The sequence below is a fragment of the Hemitrygon akajei genome, chromosome 6 (genome assembly GCF_048418815.1).
Source record: "Hemitrygon akajei chromosome 6, sHemAka1.3, whole genome shotgun sequence".
NCBI classification, from domain to species: Eukaryota; Metazoa; Chordata; class Chondrichthyes; order Myliobatiformes; family Dasyatidae; genus Hemitrygon; species Hemitrygon akajei.
The window spans coordinates 6,925,929-6,947,974 of record NC_133129.1 but is presented as its reverse complement, the minus strand read 5'-3'; the positions used below and the strand labels follow the sequence as shown (position 1 = coordinate 6,947,974).

General features: G+C 41.4%; 1 protein-coding gene across 7 annotated transcripts in view; it reads right to left on the bottom strand.

Moving 5' to 3' along the window:
- Positions 1 to 22,046, bottom strand: part of LOC140728834 (nipped-B-like protein) — a 499,555-nt gene that overhangs the window by 226,305 nt on the left and 251,204 nt on the right. For all 7 annotated transcript variants that reach the window (XM_073047823.1, XM_073047821.1, XM_073047826.1 and 4 more), the window contains 4 exons: positions 19,723 to 19,812; positions 18,852 to 18,955; positions 17,346 to 17,432; positions 5,538 to 5,772 (listed from right to left, as the gene is read on the bottom strand). In XM_073047823.1, the coding sequence (XP_072903924.1) occupies positions 5,538 to 5,772; positions 17,346 to 17,432; positions 18,852 to 18,955; positions 19,723 to 19,812 (516 nt within the window). The remainder of the gene's footprint in view (positions 1 to 5,537; positions 5,773 to 17,345; positions 17,433 to 18,851; positions 18,956 to 19,722; positions 19,813 to 22,046) is intronic.

The following is a 22,046-nucleotide window of genomic DNA, read 5'->3' as shown; positions in this document are numbered from 1 at the left end:
TGATAGGTGAAAGAGGTAAAAGGGTAAAGAGAAAGAGAATCTGATCGAAGAGGACAATGGACCATGGAAGAAAGATTAGGCCATAGCTGCCACACTACAGGAAGAATGTGATTGCAACTCCAGGGGTACAGAGGAGATTCACCAGGATATTGCCATGACTCTAAGGAAGACATGATAGTATGGATTAAGTTTCCCTGGAGTAGGGGAAATCAAATGTAACCAAAAAGTATACAAAACAATGAGGGGTATAGATAGTAAAAATCTTTTACGCCTCTGTGGAGGTGTTTAAGACAAGGGTACATGTTTAGCAATCTGAGGAGGTTTTTAATTCATAAATACAATGGTTGTGAACTGGAATGTACAGTTTGAGGAGGTGATGGAGGCAGATACTTTCATAACATTTACCGAGCAGCTAGACAAGCACTTGAATTGTCAGGGCAAAAAAAGGTAAATGGAATTAGCATAGATTGTTGCAGTGGGCAGCATGGACAAGCTGGGTTGAATGATCTTTTTTTCTATACAATACTGTACAGCTTTATAACTATAAGTGAAATATCTGATAACTGGAAGGCAACAAATGTGGAACTTTCATTCAATAAGGACAGCGAGAATAAGGCAGATAACTTCACTTAGTATCTCAAGGAATAATTAATGATAGTATGATTTTGTTAACACAGCAAACTCTCTGAACAACTTGATGGATTTTTCAATGAGGTACTAAAGTGCATTAAATATAGTTAGCACTGTGATTGATGCAGTCTACACAGTCATAAATAAGGTTTTCAGCTAGGTCCCTAATTGGAGTCTGGTTCAAGAAGTAAGAGCAAATGGTATCCAAAGTGTCAAAATCTAGATCTAAAAATGATTCAAAATTGTCATGGACAGCCGAGGGTAATGGAAGAGAGTTGTTTTTGTAATTGGAAGCCTGTGACCATTGGTGTACTCAAGGATTTGTGCTGGGACCCTTACTGCTTGTTACATGCAGTAACAAGATGTTAATCATACATCCTTCATTCACAAGTCCACAAATAATATAAAAAATTGGTCGGTGAGCCTGACATCAGTTTTGAGTAAATTATTTAAAGGTATTCTAAGGGACAGAATATTAAGTATTTGAATAAGACAGGGCCTGATTAGTGATAGTCAACATGACTTTGTGCACCGTCACTCATCCCTAACTAATCTTATTAAGTTTTTTTGAGGAGTTTACCAAGAAACTTGATAAAGAGAAGGTGGTGGACATTGTCTACATGGATCGTAGCAAAAATACCTAGCAAGCGTCTCACAAGAATTGTTGCGGGAGGGTGGACCAGCAGGTTAAAGTCATTCAGGATGGATTCAACATTGGCTTAGCAGGAGAAGCCAGAAGGCAGTAGTAGATGGTTGCCTCTCTGACTGGAGGTCTGTAATTAGTGGTGCTCCACAGGGATTGGTGCTGGTTTTTTCTAACTCAGGATGGGCGACAGTAGAATAGCAGTCACAGATTTAACTTGAAAGGCAAAATACTTAAGGGGAATGTAAGAAGAAATTTCTTTACTCAGAGGGTGATGCAAGTGTGGAATGAGCTGCCAGCAGAAGTGTAGATGTGATTCAATCGTAACATTTAAGAGAAGTTTAGATGGTACATAACTCGGATGGGTTTAGAGGGATATGGTCCAGGTGCAGGTAGATCAAGTTGGCCTGGTCTAGATGGCAGAAGGGCCTGTTTCTGTATTGTCATATTTTCTGACTCTAAATGGGACCAGTTTGGATATGTATCTTAATCAGTATTGACCAGTTGGGCCAGAGCCTGATTCCATGCTGTACGAGTCTATGATTCAATGAGGGGGTAAGGTAGGCAGAGCAATGGCAAAAGGCTTTAATGCTGTTAATTGTGAGGTGATACAATTTGGGAGGACTAATGAGGGCATGATATACAGAATGAATGGTACAACATCAAGGAATATTGAGGTCTACAAATCTAATGCTGTCTATGGATTGCAGCACGGGATAGTGAAGGCAGTAATATGCTCTCACTCACTGAAGTACAGTGTAAGAGCTGAGAAGTTATGGTACAACATTAAAAATCATTGGTTAGGCCACAGCTAAGAATACCATGCATTGTTTTGGTTGTCATGTTGTCAGAAGAATCTTACAGGGTGCAAAGGAGGTGAACCAGGGTGTTGACTGGATTGGAGCTTTTCAGTTTGGTTTCCTTGATGTGGAGGCCACTCTAGGGGGAGACTTGATTAAGGGAAACAAGCTTATGGTGGACATAGATGGGATGATCAACAATAATACTAATAAATCATCCACCTTTCCCGCTAGATTGCATAAGTTTAAACCAATAGGCAAGATGGATGGAATCTGAAAGTGTCTGCACACCACCTTTGCAATCAACTGTGCTGAGTGGCATAGCTTCACTTTGCACAATGGGACCCAAGGACACCAAACATACCAAGAAAAGGATGCCAATGAAAGACTGAAAAGTGCACCTTTCAAGTGGACTATAGCTTCACTAAGCAATAACTGGCTACTTTTGATCAGATTAAAGGCAAATAATGGATTGAGTGCTGTGTAGTTTTATTGGTTAGTAAAAACTGAAGAACGTGTCATGATTGCCATTCTATGTATGCAAATAAGGGATTAGAAACATGTCAATTCATGGCCTCCTCTACTACCGCGATGAGCCAGACTCAGGTTGGAGTGTCAACAACTTATATTCTGTCTGGTTAGCCTACAACCTGATGGCATGAACAATAATTTCTCAAACTTCCAGTAATTGCCCCCCTCCCCTTCACCATTCCCCATTCCTGTTTCCCTCTCCCACCTTACCTCCTTACCTGCCCATCACCTCCCTCTGGTGCTCCTCCCCCTTCCCTTTCTTCCAGTCTTCTACCCTCTATAAGATTCTACCTTCTCTAGCCCCTTAACTCTTCCACCAATCAATTTCCCAGTTCTTTTCTTTACCCCTCCCACTCTCCCAGTTTCACATATCACCTACCACTTAGTAGTTCTTCCTCACCTCCCCTACCTCCTCACTCTGACTTCTCAACTTTTTTCCCCCGACCTGCTGAAGAATCTCAACTGGAAACATCAATTGTTTACTTTTTTCCACAGATGCTACCTGGCCTGCTGAGTTCCTCCAGCATTTTGTGTCTAATGCTGGAATTCCAAGCAACTGCAGATTTTCCATGTTTGTGATTAAAAACTACACTAGTTTTCAATTGGTCGATAATTGCATAAAATGACAATTATGAGCTTAAGTTTTAGAGCAATTTAGTGATGGGGCTGAACTATCATCATGCACAAGTAAATAAAATGTCATTGAGAAACAAGTGCAAGTTGTCAAAAGTTCAATTAATGAGCAATGAACAGAAGCACAGGCTGGCAGGACGACGACAACATTTTATAAGTAACACAGCTAGTAGAGCTGCTGCCTCACAATTAAGGAGAGTATGTTCAATCCAATCCACTGGTGGTATCTGTGCTTGCAAGTTCTCCCTGTAAATGCATAGGTTTCCTCTGGATGTTCTGATTTCCTCACATGTCCTAAATGTGCTCTTGTTGGTTAGTTAATTTCCAATTGTGTACAGATAGTGGTGGGGAGTGAAGGGTGGGAGTGGGAATTAATGGGACTGTGGGGAGAATACAACAGTATTATTGTAACTGCATATCTGATGGCTGGTTTTGAACTGGTGGGCTAAAGGGATTGCTTATGTGCTATATTACTGTATCGTGATGACACTTCGTTCTAAAAGTCACAGTGTGTTCCCAGACCAGGTTACATGGCTGCTTTATGATTAGCATGGAAATGGTGGGTTCTGCATAACTGTGTTTAGGTATAGACTGCAACACTCCCACCCGATAACAATGGCACAACAAATTAAAAACCTAACAACCTGTGCTTCTATTCTTCATCAATAGAAAGTAATCATCTTTTAAAAGGTATAGTGGTGCTGGAAAATTTGTGAACCCTTTAGAATTTTCTCTGTTTCTGCATAAATGACCAAAATAATGCAAAAATAAACAGATCCAATATTACATTTATTTGTTGGATAAAGTATGTGAACCTTTGCTTTTGGCAACCATGTGACTTCCTTGTACAGCAATTACTTCAACCAGACATTTCCAGAGACGTTGATCAGTCCTACACATAGGCTTGGAGGAATTTTAGGCCATTCCTCCTTACAAAACTGTTTCAACTCTGGGAGGTTGGTGGGCTTCCTTGCATGAACTGCTTGCTTCAGGTCCTTCCATAGCATTTCTTTAGGATTAAGGTCAGGACTTTGACTCGACCATTCCAAAACGTGAAATTTCTTCTTATTTGCCATATTTGGTAGACTGACTTGTGTTTAGAGTCGTTGTCTTGCTGCATGGTTCTCTTTCTCATGATCTTCAGTTCATGGACGGATACCCTGACATTTTTCTGCAGAATTTGCTGGTACAAATCAGAATTCATAGTTCCATCAATGATGGCAGGCCATCCTGGTCCTGAGGCAGCAAAGCAGGGCCAAACCATAACACTGCCACTACCGTGTTTCATAGATGGAATGAGGTTCTTATGTTGGAATGCAGCGTTCGCTTTTCACCAAACATAACCCTTCTCATTTAAGCCAAAAAGTTCTATTTTGGATTCATCTGTCCACAGACCATTATTCCAACAGCCTTCTGGCTTATCCATGTGGTCTTTAACAAACTTTACATGGGCAATCTTCTTCTTGAGACAGTAGTGGCTTTGTCCTTGCAGACCTGCCATGCACACCATTGTTCAGCGGTTGCCTGATGGTAGACTCATGAGCACTGACATTAGCCAATGCAAGAGAGGCCTGTAGCTGTTTATGTAACCCTAGGGTTCTTTGTGACCTCCTGGAATATTACAAGCCTTGCTCTTGGAGTGATTTTTGTTGGCCAACCACTCCTAGTGGTCGATAACCAGTGTTGCCAACGGTTTTGAATTTCCTTCATTTGTACAGCATCTGCCTAAATGTGGATTGGTGGAGCCCAAACTCTTTTGAAACTGTTTTGTATCCTTTTCCAGCCTGGTGAGCATCAATAACTTTTTCTGAGGTCCTCAGAAATCTCCTCTGATAGAGGCAAGGCACACTTCCAAATACTTGAGTGGTGAAGACCCAGGTTTATGTTCTTTAAATAGGGCAGGGTCTCCCACACTCACATCTGATTGTCGTCCCATTGATTCAAACACCTGACTATAATTTCCCCTTTAAATAAACTAATAATCCTAGAGGTTCACATAATTATTCCAACAAATACATGTATTAGATAATTTTTCTCAATAAGTAAATGAACTATAATTTTTTTGTGTTATTTATTTAATTGGGTTCTCTATCTAGTTTTAGGACTTATGTGAAGATCTGATCACATTTTAGGTCATATTTATGCAGAAATAGAGAGTTTTAAAGGGTTCACATACTTTCTAGCACCACATTTTGATTTTAATGTTACTACAATTGTGAAATGTTGCTGAAACCTCATTATCTCCTACTTTTTGTCAAGTAGCTGACTGATGAAGCAGCGTTAAAAAAGATGTCACAGACCTGATCCATGGGTGTCGACCCTGTAGACGGGATCATACTGTGGGTACAATGTGTTTTGCAGATGGAACTTGGTGAATTGGATCACCCTCTCAATCACATCATCAATATATACAGCTTTAGACATGTTGGGTGAAGTCATAATATTCAGCGCAGTCAGGCAAGCGTCAGCGGACTTTGTTACTCGCTCCATGATGAGTTCTCGCCAAAGCTTCTCTTCATCTTCTGTTTCATTGTCCTGAAAAATAATAAATCGCTCAAATGCTGATCCTCCTTCGTCTCAGAATTCTACTCAGTAGACAACTGAGTTCTGATCATAAATCACTACAATGAGCCATGACATTTACAGGCTTTCAGATGCATTGTGAATTTTGATTTAAACTACTATTTTCTTTGTCGGAAAACAACATCCTGATCCACACCTTCCTCCAATTTAGAATCTCAACCCAAGGATCTGTCCTATCCTTCTCCATAATATCTTGAAACTAATGGGTAAAAACACAAAATGCTGGCAGAACTCAGCAGGCCAGACAGCATCTATGGGAGGTGGTAGTGACGACATTTCGGGCCAAAACCCTTCATCAGGAAACTCCATAAGATTGAGATGCATAGGATTTAGGGTGACCTGGCTGTTAGAATATGTGACTAGCTTGCCCATAGAACAGAGGGCAGTTGATGACAGAACTTAGGGGGTTAGAAATTATTCTGGCTGGAGGTCTGTGACCGCTGGTGTTCTGCAGAGATCTGCACAGGGACCTCTGCTCATTGTGATTTAGATAAATACTTGGATGAAAATGTGAATGGATGAGTTAAATTTTCAGACAATACAGAGATTGGTGGCATTGTTGATAGTGCACAAGATTGTCAAAGAATACAACAGGGTATAGATCATTTGTAGTTATGGGTGTAGAAATGGCAGGCAGAAATTAATCTGGCCAAGTGTGAGGTGTTGCACTTTGGGAGATCAAAGGTAATGGGAAAGTACTCTGATAATGGCAGGACCCTTAACAGCATTGATGTACGGAGGGATCCTGGGGTCCAAGTACGTAGTTCCCTGAGGATTACTGCCTAAAAAGATAGGATAGCAAAGAAAGTGTATGGCAGAGGTTGCCTTTATTAGCTAAGGCATTAAGTAGAAGAGCCAGGAGACTTAGCTGCAGCTTTATAGAACTACTTTTAGGCTGTCTCTTGAGTATTGCATTCAATTCTGGCCACCCCATTGCAGGAGGGATGTGGATGTTTCAGAGCGAGCACAGAAGAGGTTTACCACAATGCAACTTGGATATAGTATAAGGAAAGTTTGACTTGGATTACTTTCTCTGGAGCAGCAGAGCATTTCTTGGAAGTTTGTAAGATTATGAGAGGCAGAGATTGAAAAGAGAGCCTGCATCGACAAGGGTTGAAATGTCTAATACCTGAGAATATACATTTAAAGGATGGGGTAAGTTCAAAGGAGATGCAAGAGTAAAGTATTTGTTTTTTTACTACAGAGAGTGGTGGGTGTCTGGAATGCACTGCCTATGTTGGTGGTGCTGGCAAATTCAATAGATTTGTTCTAGACAAGCACATGAATGAATATGCAGAGAATGGAGGAACATGGACCTTGTGTAGGGAGAAGGATGTAGCTTAGCTAGGTGTTTAATTATCTCAGCACAACATTGTGGCCCAAAGGGCCTGTTCTTGTGCTGAACTGTTTTACGTTCTGAACAATCTCAATAAATTAATGGTGCAATTCCAAAAACTGACAGTAGATGGAACACTAGACAAAGGGATTGCAGGTTCCAGAAATGTACATAGAAATTGTAATTTGTACACAATCCAAATCATTCAATGCCCCAATAATGGGAAATTATCCCTGAAAATTAACCTGAAGATATTAGGTCACTGAGACTCGGTATTTGGATTATTAGTGCAAAACATTCTGCGGATGCAGCCTCAGCAAGTCAGGCAACATCTACGGAGAGGAATAAAGTCGATCTTTTGGGCCCTTCATCAGGGCTGGAAGGGAAGGGGGAAGAAGCCAAAATAAGGTGGGGATAGGGGAAGGAGTACAAGCTGGTAGGTGCTAGCTACAGGGGTAGGTGGGGGAGGGTGGGGAAGGGGATGAAGTGAGAAGCTGGGAGCTGATAGGCACAGAAGGCAAAGGGCTGAAGATGGTAGCTGAGAGGAAAGAAAGGGAAGGAGGGGCACCAGAGGAGCCCCTCTGACATGCAGGTGAGGAGAAGAAAAGGAATAAATGGGATCTAGAATGTTATTGATTTGGATTATTAGTGTCAGTTGTGATGAAAATTAGATCAGGAAGAGGTAAGTCTTGATATGAAAGACAAATTGAGAAGCATACACAAAAATGCTGTAAGAACTCAGCAAGTCAGGTAGCATCTATGGAGGGGAATAAACAGCTGACATTTTGGGCCAAAACCCTTCATCAAGAATGCAAAGGAAAGAAAAAGTCAGAATAAGAAGATGGGGAGGGGAAGGAGGAAAAGGTTTTCAGCATCTGCAGAATATTTTGTAGTTATGAATGGCAAGTTGATTTGCATTTTGTTTTAATTAAGTTTTTGAGCTTTGGATATTGCTGACAATGCCAGCCTTTATTGACAAACTGTAGATTTTAAGGTCATGAGTACTTTAGTGTGCTGATTTTTATTTATGAATTTCAGTAAATTCCATTACTGCCATGGTAAAATTGAACTTGGCCTCTACATCCAGACGTCTGATTACTACTCCAGTAATTTAACCATTTGGTCGCCATCATCCATCATATAAAAATGAAAAGTGAATGTAAAGAGGCAAAAACACAAAAAATATTGTGGTGTGCCTTTCAATTAAGCATGTGCCATTTTGTGGCCAGTGAAATTTGAATCCTCAAATGACTGTATATAGTTGAGAGATGGTGGATGCTCTGCTTACAAATCCTTGAGACTCAAGCTGTGGGATCTTGTTTATAGTGAGCAGCAAGTTACAATAAATTGCAAAGAGATCTTGATCAGTTAAGGAGATATGCTGAGGAATGACAAATGGATTTCAACTTAATAACTGTGAGCTGATGCAGTCTGGACATTCAAACCAGGGTAGATCCTATACAGTAAACAGCAGGGCACTAACATGTGTGGTGGGATCAGAGGAATATGGGAGTACAAGAGCACAGTTCGTTGAAGATGGCTGCACAAGGAGACAGGGTGGTGAAGATGATGTTTAGCATGCTAGCCTTCATCAGTCAGGGCAATGTGTTTACACAAGTCGTTGGTGAAGCCACATTTACAGTACTGTGACACCTTGTTATAGGTAAGACATTGTCATGCTGGACAAGGGGGCAGAAGAAATTTATGCTCAGGAGATTTATGCTTTATATCAGAAAGGAAACTACAGACCTGTTAACCTGACATCAGTGGTTGGAAAGTCATTGGAATCCATTGTTGGAGATGAGATTACGGAGTACCTGGAGGCACAACAAGATAGGCCAAAGCCAGGATGGTTTCCTAAAAGGAAAATCTTGCCTGACAAACCTACTGCAATTCTTTGATGAAATTACAAGCAGGGTAGAGAAAGCAGATACAGTAGAGGTGGTGTACTTGATTTTCAGAAGGCCTTTGACAAGGTGCCGCACATGAGGCTGCTTAGCAAGATAACAGCACAGGGAATTACAGGGAAGTTACTAGCGTGGGTAGAGCATTGGTTGGTTGGCAGAAAGCAGAGAGTGGGAATAAAGGGATCCAATTCTGGCTAGCTGCTGGTTACCAGCAGTGTCCCACAGGGGTCAGTGTTCAGACCACTGCTTTTTATGATGTATGTCAATGATTTGGCCTACAGTATTAATGGTTTTGTGGCTAAATTTGCCAATGATACAAAGATAGGTGGAGGAGCGGGTAATGTTGAGGAAACAGAGAGCCTGCAGAGAGACTTGGATAGTTTAGGGGAATGGGCAAAGAAGTGGCAAATGAAATACAATGTTGAAAAGTGTATGGTCATGCATTTTAGTGGAAGAAATAAACAGGAAGACTATTATTTAGATGGGGACAGAATTCAAAATGCAGAGGTGCAAAGGGACTTGGGAGTCCTTGTGCAAGGTACCCTAAAGGTTAACCTCCAGGTTGAGCCAGTTGTGAAGAAGGTGAATGCAATGTTGGCATTCATTTCTAGAGGTATAGAATCTAAGCGCAAGGATGTGATGTTGAGGCTCTATAAGGCAATCGTGAGACCGCACTTGGAGTATTGTGTGCAGTTTTGGGCTCCTTATTTTAGAAAGGATATACTGACATTGGAGAGGGTTCAGAGAAGATTCACGAGAATCATTTCAGGAATGAAAGGGTTACATGTGAGGAACTTCTGGCAGCTCTTGGGCTGTATTTCCTGGAATTCAGGAGAATGAGGGGGGATCTCATAGAAACATTCTGAATGTTAAAAGGCCTGAACAAATTAGATATGGCAAAGTTATTTCAAAGTTATGGAAGGGGAGTCCAAGTCAAGAGGGCACAATTTCAGGATTGAAGGATGTCCTTTTAGAACTGAGATGCAGAGAAATTACTTTAGTCAGAGGGTGGTAAATCTGTGGAATTTGTTGCCACGAGTGGCTGTGGAGGACAAGTCATTGGGTGTATTTAAGGCAAAGACAGATAGGTTCTTGATTAGCCAGGGCATCAAAGGGTATGAGGGATAGATAAGACAGAAGTAGGAAAGTTGTTCCCATTGGTAGGTGAGACTAGAACTAGGGGACATTGCCTCAAGACTCAAGGGTGAAGATTTAGAACAGAGATGAGGAGGAACTGTTTTTCCCAGAGAATGGTGAATCTGTAGAATTCTCTGCCCAGGGAAGCAGTTGAGGTTTCTTCACTAAATATATTTAAGAAACAGTTAGGTAGGTTTTTACATAGTAAGGGAATTAAGAGTTATGCGAGAAAGGCAGGTAGATGAAGCTGAGTTTACAGACAGATCAGCCATGATCTAATTGAATGGCGGGGCAGGCTCGATGGGCCGGATGGCCTACTCCTGCTCCTATTTCTTATGTTCCCACAACGTGCCGAACAGGCTATGTGACCTCTCTACCTCTTGTAGGCAAAGAGTGAGAGAGAGCACAAGGAACTATCAATGTCATGCAAAGCAAAGTAATAGAACAGGGAGCATAGAACATTATGTCACAGTACTTGCCCTTCGACCACAATGTTATACCGACCTTTCAACCTACTCCAAGATCAATTGAACCCTTCCTTCTCACATATTCCTTCATTTTTCTTTCATCCAAGTGTCTATTTTAGAGTTCTTAAATGTCCATAATGCATCTGCCTCTACCACCACCCTGGCAGTATGTGCCACAGCACTTACCACTCTGTATAAGAAACCTCTCTGACATACACCTGTACTTTTCTCCAACATTTGGCTGTCCATTCTATCTATGCCTCTTATCTTCTTATACACCTCTATCAAGTTGCCTCTTTACCTCCATTGCTCCAAAGAGAATTGCCCTAGCTCACTCAACCTTTTCTCATAGGACATGTTTTCTAATCCAGGCAACATGAAAGACATGGTGAAGACTATAATAACTGGACATTTACAAAGTAATAGGCATGAGCAGAGTAGACATTGAGACTGGTGGAGTTTAAAGACAGCGTGATTTCTGCTAAAGTTAAGGGCAAAGATGGCAGGATGAGGCAGAGCTGTAAAATGATGGAGGGAAATGTGCCAAGACCTCAACCCTAACGTGGGTATCTGGCTGACAAGGGATATTGATGGTTGAGTTTTCAGAAGAGTGGAGGATGGCTAATGTTGTTTACTGATGACATCAAAATTAGTATCTAAGATTACAAGTGGATCAACATGAACCAGGGAAGAGGACCAATGAATGGCAAATAGAATTCAACTTGGACAAGTGTAAAACCCTGCCCCTTGCACCAACTCCTCAGCCACGCATTCAACTGCCATCTCCTCCAATTCTTACCATCACTATCACGTAGCACTGGCAGCAATCCTGAGAACGCCACCCTAGAGGTCCTGTTTTTAGCCTTCTGCCTAGTTCCCGAAACTCACACTTCAGGACCTCACCCCTCTTCCTGCCTATGTCATTGGTACCAACATGTATCAGGACTTCTGGTTGCGTTCCCTCTCGTACCAGGATGTCATGCACCCGGTCAGAGACATCCCGGACCCTGACACCTGGGAGGCAACAAACCATGTGGGTGTCCTTCTCACGTCTGCAAATCTCCTGTCTGCTCCCCTGACTATTGAGTCTCCAATGACGGCAGTTCTCCTCTTCTCCGTCCTACCCTTCTGCACCACAGGGTCAGACTCAGTGCCAGAGGCCCTGCCACAGTGGCTCATACCTGGTCGGTCATCCTCGCCAACAGTATCCAGGACGGTAAACTTATTATTCAGGGGAATGACTACAGGGGTGTTCTGCACTACCTGTCTACTCAACTTCGCCTACAACCTCTGACTGTCATCCAACGACCTGCTTTCGGCAGCCTAGGTGTGACTACCTCCCTGTAGCTCTCATCTATGACTGCCTCATTCTCCCTTATGAGTCGAAGGTCATCCAGCTGCTGCTCCAGATTCCTCACATGGTCTTCCAGATCACCCAGCCGCATGCACTTCTGGCAGATGTGACTCTGAGGGAGAGGGGAGTTCCCCCAAGACTGCCACATCTCATAGGAGAGGCACATCACCGTCTCAGGAGGCATTGTAAAGACTAACTGGGAACAAGTTCGTCCTCCGCCTCTTCTCGTTGAAGCCTCTCGAGTCAAAGCCCCAAAGCTCTACTCCTTCACTGGCCCAATCACTCACTGGCCGCTCCACTTGAGTTACCCCTCTATTTATTTGTTTGAGCTTTTCAAATTGCTTGGTCACCTGACCTCGATTGCCCAATCAGCTGCTTTCTGCTGAGTCTGAGCTATTCAAATACTGATGCAAGATACTCAGTCTGTCCGCCACTTCCTACCTGCTTCTCCAGCATCGTATTCCAGCTGTCCAATATACATTCTTACCTCTCTTTTACCCTTTATGTATCAAGAAACTTCTGCCAGTTAGAATGATCTCCACAGTACATTTGTAGAATTTTTAATGTTTTACATGATAAACCAAATCACCTCAAACTCCTAATGAAATATAGCTGCTGTTGTGTCTTCTTTATAGCTGCGTCGATATGTTGGGACCAGGTTAGGTCCCCAGATATTGACATCCAGAAACTTGAAATTGCTCACTCTCTCCATTTCTGATCTCACTATGAGGATTAGTTTGTGCTCCCTCATCTTACTCTTTCTGAAGTTCACAATCAGCTCTTTGGTCTTACTAACACTGAGTGCAAGGTTGTTGCTGTGATACCACTCAACTGGTATATCTTGCTTCAGTGTGCCCTCTCACCACCATCTGAGATTCTGCCAACAATGGAAGTATCAACAGCAAATTTATAGATGGCATTTGAGCTATCCCTAGCCGCAGTCATGGGTACAAAGAAAGTAAAGCAATGAGCTACCTGGGGCGCGCCAGTGTTGATTATCAGTGAGGCGGAGATGTTATTACCTATCCGCACAGATTGTGGTTTTCCGGTTAGGTAGATAGTCAACGATCCAGTTGCAGAGGGAAGTACAAAGGCCAAGGCTCTGTAGCTTTTTGATCAGCGCTGCAAGAATGGTGGTGTTCAATGGTGAGCTAGACTCAATAAGCAGCATCCTGACATGGGTATTCATATTATCCAGGTGATCCATGGCCTGGTTTTCTTGCACAGACCTGCGTTGCTAGACTTGAATGCCACAGATCTAGCCTTCAGCAGACTATGAACCTATGGTTCACCTTTTGATTCGGGTATGTATAGTAAGTTTTCATAGGCACTCATCCATCTACACAGGTTTTGATGAAGTCAGTGACAACAGTGGCATACTCATCCAGACTTGAAAATGAATCCCTGAATATAGTCTAGTCCATAAATTCAAAGCAGAACTGTAAGTCCACCAGGGCCTTCCTTGTTCGTACCATCTTGGCCCTCATTACTGGTGCTGCTATCTTCAGTCTATGCCCGTACTCAGGGTTTAAGTACAGTCAGTTGATCAGACTTTCCAAAGGGAGGTGTGGAATAGCACAGTAAGCACTCTGGATGGTGATGTAACAGTGGTCCAGTGTACTGTTTCCTCTGGTACTACAAGTGATTTATTGATAATTATTTAAGCTGGCCCTAATTCAACCCCCCCCCCCCCAAAATTATGGGAAGAGCATATTGTTTCATGCCTGTTGATTACATCCCTCAGATCATCTGAAGCCTGTTTCACATTGGCCTGAGGTGGAATCACTGAAATCTCCTGCAGCAGATAAAATAGCCAGCACTTGATCATGAGGTGTTCCAGAGCTGATGAATAGGACTGGTACAGCTCTGCCACGTTCTACATGATGAACTGATCATGAAGCAACCCCCACGCCCAACTCCCTTTAGCTTTAAAAGACTCAACAGTCCTATCTTAGCAGTGTATTGTGAACCATCAATCTGAATTGCAGAGTCTGGAATGCAAGGGGTTAACCAAGATTCTGTGAAACAAAAACGCAACATCTTTTAATGTCCCTCTGGCACATCACCGTGCTCTGAGGTCTTTAATTTTATTTACCAGAGACTATGTTTGTCAGTAAGTATTGGAGAATAAAGTTGCATCGGTTGCTGTGTGGCCAGAACTATATGGCCAGCCTTGTGATTGCTATTTACTATGTATCCAGCTTATTAGCCAGAATGTAATCTCTGTATTGTCTCTGTACTATTGAATGCATCAGTGCCTTAAGAATGTAGCTAACAGTGAAAGTAAGCATGTAGAGATAACGGTGGTAGACGGGATCGTGGAGTGGTGTGATGGTATGGGGACCAGTCAAGGCTGGGAAGGGGGACATGTGTTCCAGGGAGTAGACTAGAGCAAGTATGGGCTATGGAGTGGTGTGATGGTATGGGGACCAGTCAAAGCCGGGAAGCGGGACACGTGTTCCAAGGAGTAGACTAGAACAAATAAGCTATTGATCAAAAAAAATACTGTTGGCGAATCGACAAGCTAATGTGCTGGTGATAAGAGGGTATGCAAATGTAACTGAGATAAGAAAGTACTATAAAGAATACTGTGTACTAGGCTCGGCGGGCAATTAGTGACATGCTCATTAATTGTCTCAGCTTTTGTTTGCAAATAAAAGCTTAAACTTCTCGAAGAATCTTCTGCGTCTCCTGGTTATTTCAAAAAAAAAACCACGACGTAAGATAGATGGTATTGGAAGTCGCAACAACCTCGTTTCCACCGCCATCTTAAGGAGATAGTCTGCCGGACTCAGTCAATCTATTTTCAGTTTTGAGCAGCAATAGATTGTTTAAAAGCATTAAAATATTGTTACTAACTGTACAGACCTCAAATACAGTTGTGGTTCTCAGCTGTAGCAGTTTGAAACGGGAATATTTGATTGTTTTCATTGGAGCTGCCTCTTCAGTCACCTTTATCAAATCAACTTGAGTTTAATTATCATTTAAGCCATACATAGATACAGTTGAATGAGACAGTGTTCCTCAGGGGCCAAGGTGCAAAACAATCAAAAATAGTAAGCAAACATTCAAACAAAAAGAGCGAGCAACAAATTTATTCAGGAAAAAAATATATAGTCCAAGACCCTGAGCAACAATGTTTGGCAATCGATGGTACAGACACTTGGCAATGTACAGACATGCACAATCCAGCCTATCATTCCTCCATTCAAACACAGGACAGCACTGACGGGTGAGGCTAAACCCTAGCTGAGTTCAACCCACTGTAGCGCTGCCATGTCATTCACCTGGACTACAGCAGCAGGCAAGCCTGAGGCTTGTGGCCTAGTTCTCATTACAATTGAGGCTACAAAACTCCCATGTCGACTGTCCCTCCACCAGACAAGGATAACAGCAACTTACATTATCACTATCCAACAGAAATTTTGCGATCGCAAGTTAAAAGTCCGAGACAATCTCCCACAGTTATACCACATCAACTCTGATGCTTCTGAGTAGCAGGCAGCAACATGGTCTGCATCCAAGTCAGCTCCCCTGTACACAAACTGACATCCCGATGGGCTCCCTCTCCACTATCCTGGGCCCGGCATGCTTCAACACGTTAGCCAACTCCTTTTCCACCATCTTAGCCTTGGCCGGATGCACTGACACCAGTCCATCTACTCCTAACAATAAGCAGGTCACTGATGGAGTAGCCCAGCAGTACCCGATGTTCTTGGAGTAGAATGGTCTTTAGCTCATAAAAAATAAATTTTACAAAGAGAAAAGCACCTTGCATTCACATGCACTGCCATCTTACAGAAAGTTCCTCGGACTGTGGCCTGCTCAAATAATTTTTGTAATGGTGGTCAAGGTACTAACTCTTGGGGAATGTACCATTACATATAATTATGCGGAATATTATTTTATTTCAATACTCAAAAAGAGATGGACCTTTGTATTTTTTCCTAGAGGAATGTGGAGGCCCAGACATTGATGTCATTCAAAACAGATGAATCTAAGAACTAGATAGAAAATTGGTGTCAGAAACAAACTGCTGGAGGAACAACATTCGCAGATGCAGGGGGATGGTCAACATTTTGGGTCAGCACCCTACATTAGAAACTAGTGTCTGAGGTAGAAGATCTTGTCAAATGAGAGCCAAATGGCCTAACCCCTACCTTCTTAGGTACTTGTATATTACCTTACTGCTAGGCGAAACAAAATATTACAATACTTTTTCATTTTCTGTCCCTGAACCAGTTTTAGATCTATAATGCCTCGTCTGTTTCTGCACTACCACACCTTAACCTCCCCCACACCCTTTTGCTCACAAATCCTTGAAGCTCACTCACATGCATAACACTGAAATTAACTCTTTTGTCTCCTCTGAACTCATCATAAATCCACTGTCAGGAGGATTAACTTTTAAAAAGGTCTGGACCAGCTTTCCTTTACTATTCCATACTTGTTCACATTATTACTCAATTGTCACTGGTCATGTTTCTAGCAGCTTCTACACAAGGGTAAGAGTGGTTTCCAGACAATATGTTTTACATTTCTCCAGTCAATTGGCACTGGCCTCATGTCCAGGGAAGATTACAAGAATACAAACAGCATTTTCAAAATTTCTAATCTTCCTGTTCTCAGCAACCACATTGCACCTCAGCCTGATTTTGATTTAACTACCTTAACTTTGCCAGAAGTTTCAGCACTCTCCTTCACCAATGTTTAACCATCTACCTCCTATTTTGCTGACATCTTTCAAAGAAGTGAAAAGAAATGAATATATGGAAATTTGAAATTAATACAGAAAATACTGGAGATGCTCAGCAGTTTAGGCAGCAGCTCTCAGCAGATTCCTATTTTACTAATGACCTCATTTAGTTCTTCTATTCACCTGTCAGTGACTACGACTAAAAATTTAAAAATATAGAAACATAGAAAACACAGAAAACTTTCAACACAACACAGGTCCTTCAGCCCACAATGCTGTGCCAAACATTAGGAATATTAGAACTCAACAAGTACTACCTTATTGGACTGATGGGACCATCTTTAGCCATAGTGACTTGATCCAATGGGTAGCAAGTGTTTACAATTACTTAGGCAACCATAGGTCATTAAGGCTCAATAATATACTTCAGAAGTTTTGGTGTAGATAGCCAAATGCTATTCCATGAAATGAAACAACTGATTTTTTTTTACAATAGTCATGCATTTTCAATTCCAAAACAGATGAAAATTTAAATCACAACATCGGAATATTTAAGTTCAGTATCATTATTACTTTACCTTACATGAACGCTGGCTAAACACAACCACAAATAGGCTTTAAAACTTACATGGTTGAACAAAGTGGAAAGTTTGGCCCCATCCTGTATGTTCTTTTCCAAGATACTTAGCACCTTTACCATCTTATCTGTTGGAAGCTGCAAAAAGAGGAAAAAGTGAACTGAACTGTTAAGTCATAAATGCTGATCAACACCACCATTTTGAAGTCAATGATAACCATGCAGGGCAAAAGAAATAATCCTGTTAAACAATGTTGTATACAAATAACCTGACTTATAATGCCTAATGCAGTGCTTGCTGGAAAAATGCCTAAATAGAGGAGTAATGATGATATTTCTTTACCTTACCTCAGCTGATATCAAATATCTTAATTACAAATGAATACAGGTCGTTTTGCTATAATGCCTGTTTCCACAATGTGAATTAGATAAAACACAAAGCACTATTATGTCAGGTGGGCAGAATTGGTTAAAACATGACTTTAATTGGGAAACAGCCCCATAGTAATCTGGCAGCTTTGTTTAAGAACAAAACTGCTGCTTTCACCGTGGGAGGCCACTTAAGTTACTTTGGAAATCGTTTCTACTGATGCGTGTAACAATACTCCACCGAACTAGGCAACATATGGCCTTTAATATTTACAGGTTCCAATATCAAAATAAACATAGCAATTTAAAAAACTTCAGAAAATCCTACAGAAAAAATGTCTAAAAATGTCTAGTCCTTCACCCCACTTTCCCCCATTGACAAAATTGTTTTCAAAACAACATTTTTTGTAAAACGAGGTTTCTTCAGAACATAACTGTCACATTGTAGAAGTACCTGTACTGAAGATGTTGGGCACTAGTTCGTGCCAATCTAAATGTAACAAATTCACTGCCCATGTCAGTATAGTTAGAAGTGACCATTCAGTTCATATGGAGATGGTTTCATCACTCCTCTCCATTGTGAATGTATGGCACCAGTTTAACACATCAATCAATTATCATTGCCAAGGAATCTTTATTAAATTAAGTATAGAAGAACATTAAAATTTAGGCATCAATCTGTTAAAATTAACACCTTAAGATTTTGACTAAACAAACTGAAAAAAATTAATCATTTGGAATCTATCTTCCATAAACAAACTAACGGTTTCTGATAAAGCTCCAACCTTAAGACCATAACAAAGAGTAGCAGAATTAGGCCATTTGGCCTATCAAGACTGTTCCAGCATTTCATCATGGCTGATCTATTTATTATTCCTCTCAGCCCCAATCTTCTGCCTTCCCCCCATATCTCTTTATGCCCTGACCAATCAACATTCTATCAAACTCTCCAAATACAACATGTATTTGCTATGGTGGTGTATTTTCATTACAGGACCAGCTATCTACTAACTGGCACTTGATAAATTGTCCAAAAGCTTGTTTGCATGTCTTTTCCAGGTACTAACATCAAATTTTAAGCCAAATCTTTAATTTGCAAATGCATACTTCAACCCTCATCAGAACTACAGATGTCAGGCTACTGAATTATCCCTTCACAGAAGCGTGTAATTAGTGTGCAATACATACCCGATCCATGATGCCCATGGCTTTGATTTTAGCAGATTCACTACTCAGTTCATTAAGCTGTTGTTTTCCCAGCAGCAACTCCTGAGGTAGCTCATCATCTTCACCTATTGGGGAAAAAAGGATTTAACACACTGCTCCAAACTAGCATGTAACTTCATTTTCTTTATTTCCAAGATCTGGGCACAGTGGCACTAACTGTTCACCCTCAACACAGATTTGATTTGTATGCCTGAAAGGCAATCTTAACCTGTTTTGATAAGTGTTTCATCTTGTTCCCTGCTGCTCACTTGACAATCCTCTGGATTGTTAATAAGTCTCCACTACACTAAGCATGTACCTGCTTCCAACTGGCTCTGGTACTGTTACGCTGGGAACTTTGTTCAATTGTAGCTGCTAACTTTCACCTTCTCCATTTAGGACATCTGAATTTGGAATCCATATTTGAACTCCAGAAAATGAAAATTTTGAAACATTGAAATTGAAGCTTCTGAAATACCTGGATTAGACAGCATGCCTTATGAAAAACGGTTGAGTGAGCTAGGGATTTTCTCTTTGGAGTGAAGGAGGATGAAAGGACACTTGACAGAGGTATTTCAAATACTAACAAAGGGGAACTATAAGCCTAAACAACTCTTGCAATGAAGGGTCTTTGACAAGAAACATACACTCTTTTATTTATATCTTTGCATAGTGCTGAATATCCCTGCTTAGCATTTCTGGCCTGTTCTGTTTCTAATTTGAATTTCCAGTATCTGAAATTGTTTGATTTTTAACTAACTTGGAAATCAACAAGAAAACCTGATAGTAATTTAGTGTTTATTTTTTTGACGAAAGCATTCCCGACTTTTACTGGTAGGCAAATTAACAATACCCAAAGTAGTGAAATCCATGTCTTCCAGGTTCTCTAGGATATTTTCCACAGTAGCCATGAATCGCTTGAATGTTGATGAATCCATCATTTCTGTAGCACAGTAAATATGATATAGATATAGATATGATATATAAATATAGAAGTTTATTTTGAAAGAATCATGACTTAAATCTCTGTCAATAATCACTATTGCCCACATACACTGAAATGCAGAATAATACATCACAGAAAGCAAGCTTCCCAATTCTCCCCGTAAGCTACTCCTGTACAGACCCCACCATCCACTTCTCCATTTCCCTCCTCTCCCCACCCCCGAGTTATTTATCCAAATTTCATTGTTAGATTTTCACTGAATCCATTTCCAACACATATTCCAGATCACGCAATTCACATGACAAAAGATTTCTCATCCTGCTCAAATTCTTTTGTCAATTACCTTAAGTTTGCCTCTGGTAACCTACAAACGGTTGTACTTGCCTGCTATTAAAAAGCTTTTCACTTGGAAGCTCTATAAAGATTATCAAGCACGTCTTCAAAACTTCTATTTGTATCAATGCTTTAAGACCACAATTAAATTTTCCAGTCAACTATCTTAGTATCATGGACAGCATTCACAGAAATTTACACTAATATATAGTGTCATTTAATTCAATTTGTCAATAGCAGGCAAACACACTCAGAGTACAGGCAACCGAATGAGAAATGGACCCATTAGCACACCATATCTGCACAGACCACACTGCCAAAGTAAACTAATCTACTCTGCCTCCACATGATCCATATCCACCTATTCTCTGCTTTTTCTTGTGTCCACCTGCTTTTTAAAAAACTGCTACTGTATGAGATTCTACCGCGTCCGTAGCAGTGTAACCCAGGCACCTATCACTCTGTGTGTAAAAAAAACTTGGCTCATAAGCGTTGAAGAATGCTGCAGAATGAAGATACATGAGGGCTCCCTGTAAGTGGTAACACAGGTAGATAAAGTGGTGAAGAAGGCATATAGCATACTTGCCTTCATTTGTCAGGACAATGAGTAAAAAACGGGAATGTCATGTTAGTTATACAAGACATCCATTTTCAGTTTTGGTTTTCATACTATAGCAAGGATGTGATTAAGCTAGAGAAGGTGCAAAAGAGATTCACAAGGATGCTACTGGGATTAGAGAGCTCAAGTAATGGGGGGGGGGGAGGGAGGAGAATAATTAGATAAAATAGTTTTTCCCTGGGTATCTCAGGGTAAGGCTTAACAAGAGGGCAAAATTAACAATTAGCATAGATCTAATGAGAGGGCAAAGATTTAAAGAGACTTGAGGGGCAGAAAGTTTCATTAGTATATGGAACAAGCTGTCAGAGGAAATAGTATGGACAAGTATAGCGATGCTTAAAAGAATGAGTGGCGATCTTTATACAATTTTATACAGTTCTATCAGGACTCCTCAGCATCTACCACTCTACAGAAAACAACTGACATCTGTCACGACATAATTAATGTACTCTAGCCCATTCAGTACCCTAGTGAAATTACTCAGAAGAGTATGACGTGTTCCCCGTCAGAGGTACTACCTCTCCCTGACACCCGTAACAAGACATCTTGGATGCATCCACGCTCTAGGCACTGGCATCTGATTGACTATGTCATCACCAGAAAGAGGGACTGGCAAGACGTGAGAGTGACAAAGGTCATGTGCGGTGCCGACTGCTGGACGGATGATCGACTCATAGTGTCCAAGTTTAAACTTCGCATCCTGCTTGTGAGAAGACCCCAAGGTCAGAAGACTGCAAAGAGGCTCAATGTCTCCAAGCTGAAGAGCAGCGTAGTTGCAGAAGAATTTCATGAAGACCTAGATAGCAGGCTGCTTGACGCACCCCAGGATGACCACACCAGCATTGAAGAGCAGTGGACAGCTTTCAGAGATGCAGTCTACTCTACCGCTCTCGAGCACCTCGGACCAGCAATCTGTAGACATCAAGACTGGTTCGATGAGAACGACGAGGAGATACAGGCACTGTTGTTAGAGAAACACCAACTGTTCAGAGCGCACCAGAACGATCCCACATCACAAGCAAAGATAGATGCCTTCGCCAGTGCAAGACGGAAAGTGCAGAAGAAACTCCGTGAGATGCAGGATATCTGGTTCAGCAATAAGGTCGATGAGATCCAGAGCTACGCAGACAGTCACGACACCAAGCATTTCTACGATGCTTTGAAGGCTATGTATGGACTTCGGGCCTTTGGCTCCTCCCCCCTCCTCAGTGCAGATGGGACTCGGCTGCTGACAGAGAAAAAGCAGATTTTGGAGAGATGGGCTGAACACTTCAAACAG